The 14,302-nt window shown below is 39.7% G+C and overlaps 1 protein-coding gene across 1 annotated transcript; it reads left to right on the forward strand.

Annotated features, from left to right (window-relative positions):
• Positions 1–1,919: 1,919 nt before the first annotated feature.
• LOC309835740 (leucine-rich repeat transmembrane protein CCDC168-like) lies at positions 1,920–14,301 on the forward strand (the record flags this gene model as incomplete). Its single annotated transcript, XM_082675355.1, has 5 exons — positions 1,920–2,147; positions 2,272–2,305; positions 2,403–2,436; positions 9,502–13,808; positions 14,225–14,301. The coding sequence occupies 5 exons, from the start codon at positions 1,920–1,922 to the stop codon at positions 14,299–14,301; spliced, it is 4,680 nt and encodes a 1,559-aa protein (XP_082531481.1).
• Between the last annotated feature and the right edge of the window lies 1 nt (position 14,302).

The raw sequence follows: 14,302 nt of genomic DNA on the forward strand, positions 1-14,302 counted from the left end.
GCTTTTCTTGAATTACTCCAGCCATCTCTCCTTCAAAGCCACATAATATCTTCTCTGTTGCTATTCACACTCTGCCTTTTCAGAGATTATTGACATATTTGCTCTATACAACTAATTACATACTGCTTCGGGTCAGGGAATGGTTTTACTCATCTTTGTATCCATAAAGCACTTGGTGTTACTTGCTCAGTGCCTTAGTCATTCATTATCAATAAATCCTTGTATTGAACTAAGATATTAATAACCTTGGTTTTATATTGCTATTTTATACACTTATTACTGGGACTTTCTCTTTACATGTAAAGAACAAAAACCTAGTCCACAATGTCCAAATAGTTCAAAGAGTGTGGCATTGGTAGATATATATTTTTTTAAAATAGAATTTTTTTCTGGGTGTTTTCTTTCACTATCTATATTACTGTTAGTAATGGGATTTCTCTGCTGTTATTTTTTATTGTCTTCGTGACTTTTAAAAATAAACATAGCATTTACTTTTTTTTGCTGCTCACTTGAGATTGACACAAGAAGAGGTTTCTAGTGCAAAGGACAGAAGTGTCTATGCTGAAAAATAGGTAATTGTACTTTTATTAGTAGTCAAGTACTTAAATAACAAAAATGACAAAGCCCTGGAGGGGATGGGGATACTCTTCTTTACCTTTCTGCAGACTTAAGCATCAGTGGGAGTGGTACACAGAAGTTCCTTTTCAGTTCTTATAAGAGCTATTCGTGGTATACTAATTAGGGATTCAGTGTCATCAAGCCCTAAAAGATCTAAGGAATTAGAGAGTTCCTTAATGTTAAAACACTCAACCCCCTTTAAGATAGTTAACATTAAATGAATTAGAGAATGTCTGCCATCAGGCAAGAGAAATTGAATATATTGCCAGCTGCATTAAATATTGTAGAAAACCCCAGCAGAAATAAAATCACCCTGATCGTGTATATGGATGGGGAGTCAGAGAGGAGGGTGGACCTTACCCTAGAAAAATCCAGAGGAATTGTTGAAGTTTCTTCTAGAACTAAGGAATGCCTACCATGCATTCCGGAGAGCTATACTTTGCAAAGACAATCCCCATGATCACAGTTAAACTAAATTAAGATCATAAATACCTGTCAGCTATGGTCCAGTAGACTGGGAGAGTGTAAACTAGGATGCGTCATTGATCTCATTATCTCTAATACTCAAGGGAAGTAAGAGCTCAATAAATCTTTCTTGCACTCAAAGTTATGTGACAGAAGAGGCCTGAAGAGTTAACTCTGGTGTAAAGAATTATACTTCTTTCCTCAACTGACCTTGAATAAGTGAAGACAAAGGAAGAATTAATTCATTACGTCTTCAAAGGGAAAGTACTCTAAATCCAAGGTAGTATTAATATTTTCATTAATAGTCCAGACTTTTTTGTATACTTGTGACTAAACTACTCTCTAGACTTTGAGGGAAGGCGAGCAGTGCTTAGATCTGGCTCTGCCCCACCCTAATTCTGACATCAGCAAGCGTCACAAGCAGCTGCTCCTTGGAATCAACAGAAACAGGGTGAAGAGGAAATTCACCAGGAGACCACTCCAAAATCTACCAAAATCTAACTTGGGTTTTCAGCATCACAGTAGATTGTCGAAGAGGAACACAGCTGACAGACCCCTCTAACAAAAAGAAATATAAAATGAGGTGTTCTGTTTTACTAAAAAATCAAGTTGATGTGAGCTCAGTTAAATACCCACTATGACACGTCCCTCACTTTTCTTAGACCCAGAGCAATCACTGCTGCACTTGACAAGGCACTGAGCGGCACTGGACATTTTTTTTCTGGCAGAGCATTGCATGTGGTTATGAGATGGGCATACCACCTTTTTGTGTTTTGGGGCATCCAGAATCGAGGACTTTGGAATGAAGATATCAGTCTATTTCACATAACATAAAAATGTCAAAGCAATTTTATTTCTTAAAAAAAGTGGGTGGATTGGAAAATAATGCATTTTTGACATTATGGGACCTCCTAGAGTCCTGGACTTCTCAAGATAACTGGATGGCAATCTTATTTATAACTTTTCTGGGAATTATCTTTGAGATCGTACTCATAAAGATTTGTACAGCCTTTCAGAAGAAGCCTGCACTTCCTTCAGAGAAGGATAATACAGATGCCCACAAGGTAAGAACAAATGCTTGATTTCCTTTTCCCTGATTTTTCAAAGTAACACATAAGAATAACTTATAAAATTGTGGAAGTTTGATATTTGGATTACTCTAATATTTTATTGTCTCCCTTGAAACAGAAAGAAGACAGTTGCCTTAAAAGCATGAAATTTGGTAAGTATCCTACAATTTAATATTTTAATATAAAACTTGTTCAGCCTGAGCTGCTCCTTTTGGTGCTCTGACATTTTTTATTCCGATTTATCTCTAGGTAACTGGTCAATTCATTCATCTTCAGAAGAAAGGTAAGTGACGTATTTTGAAATTAGATGAAACAGGTTGGTTTTGTTCTACTCAAAATTACATCTGAATTACAGAAAAGGGTTTTCCCATTTGTATAGAGGATGACAGCTGTTCAACATCATAATTCAGTCGAACTCTGATTTTTTAAATGGTTGCTCTGTTCCAAGCTGTGTTAAATGGCTTTTTATGTACTGCTGAAATTATCCTTTTAGGTAGGTAGACTCATTACTGTTTTTACAAATGAGGAAAATAAACCTTAGAGAGGTTAAGTGGCTTGCTTCCTTACCCCATCCTCTCTCCAATACACATGAAGAAGTAATAATCACCAGTTCTGAAAATTCAGTTGAAAAATATTCATTTAGCACCTACTGTGAACCGAGCAGATCCTGAGCTAAGTGCTGCAAGAGTGACATGAAATGAGTTTATATCATCAGCATCCTAAGGATGCCTGAGTGCTAGAGATTAAATACAGACATCACTACTCTTGTTGCTATCAGTATCTTAATTGGTTTCATCAAAGTCCGTTCAGCAATCGTTAGATATCACTATACAATGGACATTGGGTTTTATACTGGGATACAATTAATAAGATGGTATCTGTTCTCCGGAAGCTTATACTCTTGTGGAGGAGACATAGATCTAGAGATGATTGCTTGCAGTTCGGTAACACAGTGATTGGAATACTATGAGAACATCTAGGAGGTACCTAAGCCAGCATAGGGGTGTTGGGCTGGCTTCATGAAGAAGGTTATACTGGAGCTGAATTTTAAAGGATAAGTGAAAATTAGTCAGAAAAAGACAGTGGGTTAGGAGGATAAGAAAGGCAATTATAAGCCATGAGCAGAGGAAAGGAAATAAGGAACAGGGTATGTACAATAAATTATGATGATATCAGAGTTGCTAGAATGCTAAGGACGAGTCAGGGAGTAGTGGGAGATGAAGGTGAAAAAATACGCAGGAGTCAGATCATGGGGGAGTTTCTATACCCTGTTAAGAAGCTTGGAGTTTATTCTGATAGTGAGTAGCCACTGAAGGTGGTTAAGCGTAGGAGTGACACAGTTTTGTGTTATAGCTAGATCACTAGTAGCTAGCTGTGTGGAGTATGCATCTGAAAATTAATTTCTTTCAGTTGTCAGGTGTAAAGGGGCTTTATTCATTTAACCTGGTTGCTCTATTTTTATATTGAGTACTAGCAAATCTAGTTATAAAGTGGGTGTCCTGAGAAGCAGTAACAGTATCTGGAAGTATGGGGAGCTGGAATCCCGGTCGGGGTTGGCTGGGAACAGGAATACCGGAGCAAACCAGGACACCTCAGAAGTGCATCCACCATAAACAACCATCCAAAAGTCAACTGGACAGACCAGGAGTTGGTGTTTGAGGCGTACAGCGCTTAGGTGTGCACTGAGATTGAAGATTCTCATGGAACTAAAAGCCAGAGGATTGACAGACAAGAGAGGAAGCCACAAGAGGAAGTGGGGGGAAAAGAACTTTTAGCACCAGGATCAAGATAATCTGAGAGTTTCCCCACCCCTCTGTGCCATTATTCCATTCCTGCTTAGGCGCAATTAAATACTTTTAATAGGCTTTAGGGAAAAGTAATTGAGAAGAAGAGATTGGGGGGGATGGTGTTGAGGGAAGAGGGTTAGGAAAGAGATATGGCTTCCATGGTGGCAGTACTACATTGTAGTGAAAAAACACATTTTGAATTACAAAGGTCTAGGTGTATGTCATAGTTCTGCCTCTAAATGATGGCATGGCCTTGGGCAAATGACTTAAACTCACTCCTTTTCCTTACTTTCAAAATAGCAGTTAGAAGAATTACCTCTTAGGAATGTCATGAAGATTCGTTAAAATGATATGTGTAACAAAGCAAAAATATTTTACCTTGGCACCAGAATTCCTTTTTGGGGTAGAATTATATTTGGGAGAGCCTCTTAAATTATTTTGAGGTAAAAGGGCTTAAATATTGGTAGAACCTCAAGCATAAAAATGGTTAAAGTTGCACTGCATCAGAGACTGAGTGGGTTTTGTCTTGCTTATGAGATGAGAGAGGAGAGAAAGGGGAGGGGTGGGCAGAGAGCAGGGAGGAGCGGCAGAACAGAGAGCAGGGAGGAGCGGGGGAAGCATGTGGGGCTCAGGACCGAATGGCACAAAGGACGTCAAAGGATGAGCCTACCACTCAGTATCCGGAGTCAGGGAGAGCCGTGCTGGCCAGGCAGAGTCTCGGTGAGCCATGCAAACTGCTGATCTTATATCCATTGAGTTTTGGGAAATGGTTTGTTTCAGGGTTGACCTCAGCCTTAGATGTGTGTTCCTGGGAAAGTCTGCCATCAGTTGCCTGAGTTTCAAAGATTAAAGCTGTCACTGGTTGGTTTCAGAAGTGTATTTCCTGAAGCGAGTTACCATTGATAGACAAAATTGTTTAAAAGCAGGTTTGGTGTTTGTTACTATGACTCTAGGATTATGCTGTGACTCTACGCCATTGATTAACTGATTTACAACCACTTCTAGTACTTGTTGCCATGGCTATAGAGCTGTCAGTCTTTTCCTAGGAGTATGGGGAGTTCTTTTTAAATTTTCAAAGGCCAGTTGAGATTCCCTGGTGGGGAGAGGCCAAAGGACATTTTAAAAATACACAGACATACCTAACGGTTAAGTGGGAGTTGCTTGTATTGCTGTAGTTAACTCCCTTCTATATCTGCCTCTAGCTTTTCCTTAAAGTTAGCCACATGTATGGGTGGTTTGTGTATGTGTATTTTTCCCCCTTCATTGAACCTGAAGAACGGGTTGGGTTGTATGTGTGGATCAGCTTGCTATGGACAAGCGTTAGCCATTAGAAAGCTAGAGGTGAAAATGGCCACTCAGCAAATATTACTGAGGGCCTACAATGTGCTGCAGGCCCTTGAGATACAGCGGTGAACAAAACAGACATTGCTTCCCACCTTATGTTTTAGACAGAGGAGAGTCTGATAGTAAATGACAACATGATAAATAAATTATATGGGAGGTAGTGATAATTATATGTAATATGGTAAAACAAAAGATAGTGTAGGGTAAGAGGAATCAGGGTGCCAGAAGTAGGAGAAGAGAGGTAGGTGCAATATATGTGGTGGGATTTGACTAAAGCCTTGGAGGGATGGGGAGTTAACCAAACAGAAATGGTAGAAGAGTATTAGAGAGGTTAGAGAATAGGTGACCAGATCATGGTTGGACCCTGCAGGCCATCTTAAAGACAGTGGCTTTTACTCTGAGTGACAACAGAGGATCATTGTAGAGTTTTATGTGGGAGAATTATATGTGCTGTCTTATATTTTTAAAGGATTATTCTGCCTGCAGTGTTGAGAGTAGACTATACTGGGTCAAGGTGTCTAAGCAGACAGCAGGCTTTTGCAAGTAATCCAAGTGAGAGATAAAGGTAACTTAAACCAGGGTGGTAGCAGTGGAGGTGGTAAGAAGTGGTTAGGATATACTTCAAAAAGTAGAATCAGTGGAGTGTGTGGATGTGAGAGAAAGGAGTCAAAGATGACTCCAAGATTTTTACCTGAGCAAGTAGGAAAGGTGCAGTTGTCATCAACTGAGATGATGAAAGCTGTGGGTGGAGCAGGGTTTTCTTTTGTTTATTTTTGTGGTATGTGGGCCTCTCACCATTGTGGCCTCTCCCGTTGCGGAGCACAGGCTCCAGACATGCAGGCTCAACAGCCATGGCTCACGGGCCTAGCCGCTCTGTGGCATATGGGATCTTCCCGGACCGGGGCACGAACCCGTGTCCCCTGAATCGGCAGGCGGACTCTCAACCATTGCACCACCAGGGAAGCCCTGGAGCAGGTTTTGATGGGGAAATGAGGAATTTTGTTTTGCAGCTGTTGAGTCTTAGATTGATTGGGCATCCAATAGGGATAGTAAGTAGTCTGGGAGAGATGTCTGGTAGAGACAGTGAGTTTGGGGGTTCTTGGCACATAGGCAGTATTAAAAGCCACAGAGAGGGTGAGATTACAAAGGGACTGTGAGAAGATAAGAGGAGCAGGGGCTGAGCCCTGGGGCGCTTCAAAGAGGGCAGGAAGAAGAGGAGGAACCAGCAAAGAAGACTGACAAAGAGCTACCAGTGGGTTAGAAGGATACCCAGGAGAATATGTGGTCTGGAAGCTCTCCAGAGCAGGAAAGACAAATAGTTATATAAGGTATACAAGTTAGGTATCAGACCAATATCCCTTATGAATATAGATGTAGAACCCTCAACAAAATACTAGCAAACCAAGTTCAGCAGCATATTAAAAGGATTATATACTCTGACCAAGTGGGATTATCCTCAAGAATGCAAGGTTGGTTCAACATCCATCTAGCATTGTTTTATTATGTTTAAAATCATAATATTAAATTGTTGAAATATTGGTCTTACATTTCAGCTTTTTTCTATATTTTCCCTGAAATGTGCAAAAAACTAACTCTGTATATGTCTCATATTTTCACTGTTCACTTTCCTAAGTGAATAATACACCTGTCCTGAGAAAATTTTATCCTAATTATGTCTGGACACTGCTATAACTTGTTAGGGTCACCTGGATTCCCTAGAATGCTTATGCATCCTGCCTGTATCAGTTAGAATATTTTAATTCTCAAGTAACAGAAAACCATGATTCAAACTGGCATACCAAGAAGAGAATTTATAATAATCATATAATAGGAAATCCTGAGGTAGGATTTGCTTCAAAATTGGTTGATACAGTGCCTCAACAACTTCATTAAGGTCCTGTAACTCTCCCTCTGCCTTTCCTCATGTTGGTTTTACCTTAAGGTGAACAGAAAGATGGCCACAAGAGTTTCAAAATCAGACCAGCATTGTCCAGAGGAAGAGGCCATTTTTTTCTCTGTCTTTCCTGGGAACAAGGCAACTTTTCCCAGAAGTTGTTAAAAATCTTTGTCTTATGCTGGGATGAGTTCATGCCCATTCCTAATCTAATTACCATGTTAGATTTAGCCTAATCATTTGGGGTAGAATGAATGTTGAAGAGTCCACATCCATGATCATTACTGCAACTCCCAATTTGGCTCTAGTAGTAAGGACAAACGGTGTTACCAGAGGTGACATGATACTAAAGATAATGGGTAGGTGTATTAGTCAGGGTTCTCCAGAGAAATAGAACCAATGGAAGATAGATTAATAGATAGATAGATAGATAGATAGATAGATAAATATAAAAGGAGATTTATAGGAATCGGGTCACATGGTTATGGAGGCTGAGAAGTCCCATGATGTGCCCTCTGAAAGCTGGAGAACCAAGAAAGCAAGTGATATAATTCAGTCCAAGGCAGAAGCCCTGCGGGGACGGGGTGTGCAGCACTGGTGTAAGTCTCAGAGTCCAAAGGCCCAAGAACCAGGGGCTCTGATGTCTGAGGGCAGGATGGATGAAGATGGATGTCCCGTCTCAAGAAGAGAGAGGGAGAGTTTGCTCTTCCTCCGTCTTTTTGTTCTATTCACGCCCTTAACGGATTGGATGATGCCCACCCAGTTGGTGAGAGCATATCTTCTTTACTCAGTCTACTGATTCAAATGCTCATCTCCTCCAGAAACATCCTCACAGACACTCAGAAAGAGTGTTTTACTGGCTTTCTGGACATCCCTCAGCCCAGTCAAGTTGACACATAAAATTAATCATCACAGTTGGTAACAAAGATGTGTATACAGCCTGTATATTAGATGTTAATAAATTCTCTTAACAGTTGAGAGAAGTTGAAGAAGTATTTAACATATTTTAAATATTCACCTAATAATTTTGTGTTCTCTATGAAAAAAGGCAATCAGTAGTTTAGCCTAAACTACTCCAAATCCTAATTAGCAGAATCCAAATCAATGAGATTTTCCTGTATAAAAAAGCATTTAGAGGGCTTCCCTGGTGGCACAGTGGTTGGGAGTCCGCCTGCCGATGCAGGGGACATGGGTTCGTGCCCCGGTCTGGGAAGATACCACATGCCGTGGAGCAGCTGGGCCTGTGAGACATGGCCACTGAGCCTGCGCATCTGGAGCCTGTGCTCCGCAATGGGAGAGGCCACAACGGTGAGAGGCCTGCGTACCGCAAAAAAAAAAAAAAAAGCATTTAGAAAAAATGATTTTTGTGATGGGGTATATTTTGATGATTTCATATATTATCTTCATTGTTTATGATGAAGCATTATTTAAAAGAAGGGTCATTCTTCCAGTAAAGTACAAGATAATCTATGTTCCCTGAACAAACAGCTACCAGAATTTCTGACTTAGCTTATATGAGTTTCAGTTGATGACTTTAGGCTGCCTTACCATTAAACAAAACTTACGGTGCATCAGAATCACCTGGAAAGCTTGTTAAAACTCAGATTTCTGGGCCCCATCCCCAGGTGTCTGATTCAGTAGGTCTAGGGTGGGGCCTGAGATTTTGCATTTCTGATCATTTCCCAAGTGACCCTGATGCTGCTGGTCTGAGCATTGTTAGACCAAGCCTAATCATTTGCGGTAGAAAGGATATTGGAGAGTCCACATCCATGATCATTATTTCAACCCAAAAGTATGTTGAGAAGCACTACCCTAAAATGTAGGCTTTTCTCTTGATCAAAAACAAACAGCTGTTAAAATAATCTGGACTTATTTATAGAAAGCTATAGTTTATGGTATTGGACATTCTTCTGTGGTACCTCTTAAAGTTCCATAAGGATATTTTTACTCTTGTCAAAACTTTCATACAGAGAACAGAAACAAACTGATATTCCTTTTAAAAGGATATAATCTTAACCTGCAACTTTGACTGTCAAAATAGACAAGTCAAAAGTAGACTTTTGGACAGGTTTTTGAGGAAAAAATCCCTCATTCTCCTAGATATGAAAATAATTTACTTCACTTTGTCAGTGGATTGATTTATTAAATGAATGACACTAGGTAATGAATAATTTTGTAATGTGGACAATGACTTTCCAATTTATCTCTATATTGAGCTATGTTTTTATATACTCTATTGGGTTTCCTTAAATCTAAAAGAGAGTTCCTGTAGGAAATAGGTCCTCAGTGACAACTGATTTACACACTCTTTTCTTATATTCAGAGTTGATGACTTTTCAGAAAGAACAATTACTTCATCACTTACATCTGAAGGAAATGAAGGTAACTCTGGAGACAGAGTTTCACTGCCAGATGAACCAACACGGGCAAGTACCAGTGAAAGTAAATATCGCATAAGTCACTTTAGTGAAAATCATGAGCCATCTTCAGATGGTACTAGCTCATCTTTGTCACTGTTTCATTCAGAAGTACAGGAAATTTTTCCAAGGTGCAGAGGGTGTCCTGAAAACGAACATGAAACAATACAGTTTTCATCTAAGAAATTATCTTCCATAATGAAAGCCAACGAAAATAAAAATTTGATGTTTTCTTCTGACTTTAACTTTTCAAGAATTTCTAGAATCATTATAGAAAGTGAAGATATAGATGTGGCACCACACCCTCCTGCCCATTTATTTCTTTCTAGAGACCAAGTCAGACTTCTGGAAGAAAATGTGAGAAATAAAATGCCTTTAACATCCAAAGCTACTTTAGAGAGTAAAACTACCTATCTGTACTCAAGGTCTCAAGAGCCCTTGATTCAGAATCAACATTCTGTTAGAATGGACATTTCTGCCGAAGCACAAGATTCTTTTCCGGGACAAAGTGCTCTTCCAAATCAAGATTTTTCTGAAGCCCAGTTTACTAGTCAAGCCCAACAACTTGTTAACAACCAGGAATCAATCAATAGCCAGCCTGATATCAAGGCCAGATACGTTGCTCTGCCTCAAGATTTGATGAGGAAACCACTTACCAGCAGCACACAAGGCTCCTTCCAGACCCAACATAGGGACAGGAGCCAACATTTGGTCCAAGTCCCACATTCTGTTGAGACTCAAGATTCAATCAAGGGCCTAGAGTCTGATACAAAACACTCAGAAGAGGCCCAATATTCTGTTTGGTTTGAAGATTCAAACAAGATTCAATATTCAATCCCAGGGCAAAATAATATTTTTAATAATGCCAGACATCTAGTTTTAACTCTAAGCCCAAATTCAGTTGCTAAAGTGATGCCACAACTAAAGAGTGTAAAGACAAAGGGCCAGAAACAAATTGCTAGCTCAAAATTAAATCAGTATCCTGCATATGGCTCAGTGCCTCTTTCACCTACCATGACCAGGCAGAAAAACAGAAGAAAAACATTACACAGTAAAAGTAAATTTAGTCTCAAAGTTCCACCTCAAAAGTCAAAGAAAACATCAACTTTGCCAGTATTTCAAATCACAGTATGTCACACTTCAGAATGTAGCAAGTTAAGACACAGGTATAAAACTAAGAAGAAAGAGTTACATCAAAGAAAAGGTGTATCAGGTATAGCGTTGTGTCGTACTTATGCTTTCAAGCTTGTTCCTCCTTATATTAGGAAGTATTCCAGGAAAAGACTAGTGAAATTTATGCCAGGTTTAACAGGATGTAGACATTTTCTGCTGAAGCAAAATAAGTCACTGTATGCAGAGAAAGTCAACTATGCAGGGCCTGTTGAGAAAAGAGGAACCTCAGGGAGTACTAAAAACGAAAAGCATCATGGCAGAGACAATAAAGAACTAAAAAACATTTCACCAAAAATTCCACCTCAGCTAGAAGAGTCTTTCATGGTCAATGCTTATAAACAAAAAGCACCTTGTTCTTCATTAATAGAAACAAACTGGAAGAATAAAGAGTCTCTTAAAGACCCAATTTTACAAGCAAAGGAAATCGATATTGCAGAGTTTTGTGCCCCAAATAGTGAAAAAACATCTGACCTGCATATTGCAAAGCATGAGACACCTTTAGAAGAAGCTATATCAGCACCTTTGCAGAAATTTGATTCCTCTCCCAAAATGGAGTCAGACAGAAGAAAGAAAACCTGGGAGGACCTAAAAAGTACAGAGAATTCACATCTTCTACTTACAAATGGAGAGAAGTTACCAACTAGTACATCAGAAGTGCAAAGGTGCTTTCCAAAGGGAAATACCCACGAAAAAGATTTTCTTGAAATTGTTCTGGAGTCTTCAGATGTCAACTTGCTCATTTCACTAGGAACCAAAAAGCATAAAAGCAGTGAACAATCAGCAGGTGGAGAAATTCAAGAGAGTCCAGAAGGTGTAATTGAGAAGGAAAAGAAACCATTAATAGTTAATGTTACAGAAGATGGTGACCTAAGTGAAAGTGAGGAACTTGAATGCAACACTAGAAGCAGCATAAAAAATAGGCAAGATGAAAGAATATCTGATGCATTTCACGATGCCACTCACACTGCCCTTTCTGAACCACCTCATATGGAAACGCAGAGTGGATTAAAAACCAAGACAGATACATCAAGAATAGGGCTTAGTCATTCAGCCGTAAAGCAAGACGAATTACCAGATGACAAGAAAACATGGAGTGCAGAATACATTGAGAAGAGATGTATATTTAAAAAACCACAGGAACATGACAGAGAGGAAGAACAACAGGCTCTACAAGAAGCAGATCCACAGCTAACACCAGGTTTCAGGTTGAGTCTACAACTAAAGCAGAAGCCCAAGTACGTCAAATTTGAAATAGGACATAGCTGTTCAGAAAGTAGAACAACTCAAAATGAAGAGCTAGAGGTACAACCACACACTCTTTCTACAGAAACAATTGTGGGGACTGGTCCATGCCCCACAATGGATCCATTTCAAGTTGAGAAGGTGAAGCAAAGCACAGACAGACCTACAGGCAGGGAAACCGCAGATCCAGTGCATCCTCTTACAGTGTCAGAGAGCTTGCCAGTTTTAACTGAAACAACAGAACATGGTGTTGCATTGTGTGGAAGCCCCGGAAAGCCCCTGGATGATCAAATTGCAGAAAAAAAGGAAGACTTAAAAAGAGTTTTACCTGAAGTTGCCCTGGGGTCTTTCCATAGGCATATGCTTCCTTTATCAAGTGTGAAAAGGCGGAGAATCAGAAAAAAATTACCAGAAACCAAAAATGTACTCTGTCTCAACCGTGTAATTATGAAAGTAAAGACACCACCAATACATCATAGAAGAAGATTGAGAGGTGATTTCAAAATCATGATTAAACAAATACTGCAAGAAACTGTGGCAGATATGCTTCTGAGTGTTCTTGACCCTCACGTGTCTATTTTGCCTCATATTAGAACACACAGCAGATTAAATGCAGAGAATCACAGTCATACCAAGCTAAAACAAGAGATATCAGAAGTTGAAAGAGAAGAAAAGTGTTCAGATACCATTACTAAAGGAAGTGACTCTGGAGACACACCAGAAGCAGCTAAATTGCAAGATGAAATGAGTGGGGACAGAGAAGCTTCACCAGAAGCTGTCCTTGAGGATTGCTGGAACCTCAGATTGGATGCATCTCCAGAGAAAGAGCTTAAAACAAAGAAAGAAATGCAACAACCAGTCACATTTGCAGAAATCATGATGGAGTCTGTTTACTCGGCCATAACAGATCCATTTCATGCTGAGAATATGAAGAAAAGCCTGACCACACAAACAGATTTAAGATGCACTGCACATTCTGAGATGCCTCCTCCAGCATCAGAAAAATCACTGATTGGAGACCCTTTAACAACAAGAGAAAGTGATGTTCCAGATTATGGAAGTGATACAAGGGAAATGGTTTATTCTTTTACAGAAACAAAGGCAGAGTTACCCAAAGATTTACCAGCAATTTTCCCAGAGACTTTTATTTGCCACATGCCTGTTTTATCTCATTCTAAAGTGAAGAAAAATAGAGTAAGATTCTCACACTTAGAAAGTAGAGTGAAGTCCAAGTCTGTACACATGAAGGCATTGAAGCCATCAATTTCACAAATATGTAATATCACAGGTCATAGAAAGGAACTGGAATCTGACTTTAAGGCCAAGTTTGAAAAGATCAACCAAGCTAATGGGCTGGTTTATGAATTTCTAAACACCCTTTACTCTCCTGTGTACAGCAGGTTACAAGAAGAGACAAACAGCTTCTGCCATGCTCAGGTAAAGCTCCAGGGACTAGCAGGTGAGGGGAGACCACAGTATGTTGATTTCTTTGATAAGAGTAGTGCATTCTATGACAGAGAAGAAAAAGTACAAGATGGAGAGGAAGAGGAGCAAAAAACGTTGCTAGTAACTGCTCCGCAACATACCCAGTACCTCTGGATCAATGGGTATCAAGGGAAAGAGACCCACCTTGCCAAACCAGACCCAGCACTGGACCGTTTAACACAGGAACAAGATATACAGCACCGAACATGCTTTACACAAACTGCTTTGCAGACTGGCCTCCAGATGGGTCCTCAAGAAGCTAAGGAACTCCAGAAGATCAACAAACCAGAAGATGACATAACAGCCCCTACGGGTCTGGAGATTCCAGCTCCTGAGGCAGGGAACTCATCACTTGATAAACTTTTGAACACTACAACAGAGTGTGGCCTACCATCTGGTGGAAACCTTAAAAGGGAACTAGATTCTTATTTTGTGGGGAAAAATTCAGAGTTACCAGAAAATTTGCAAGTGACCTTCCCACAGTTTTCTGATTCGGTTGACCCCTTTGTTTCTAAATCTAAAAGGAAGAAAAACATATTAAAATTAGCAAGGAAGCAAAAAACAGTGAGTCATAGGTATAGAACTATGAGAGAACAAAAGCCATCAATTTTGCATATGCTTAATGGCAGGCAGAGCAAGGCACTGCAATGCAATTTAAAAATAAAGATGAAGAATCCACAGCAAAATAAAAATATAGCAGATGCATTTTTGGATATCATTCACTTCAAGGTGCCTACTTTGCCCAACATCAAAATGAGTATTGGATTAAATGTGGAGACAGATATGCAAATGGTAACAAGACTTAGT

Source organism: Grampus griseus (assembly GCF_964374135.1).
Source record: "Grampus griseus genome assembly, chromosome: 18".
Classification (NCBI taxonomy): domain Eukaryota; kingdom Metazoa; phylum Chordata; class Mammalia; order Artiodactyla; family Delphinidae; genus Grampus; species Grampus griseus.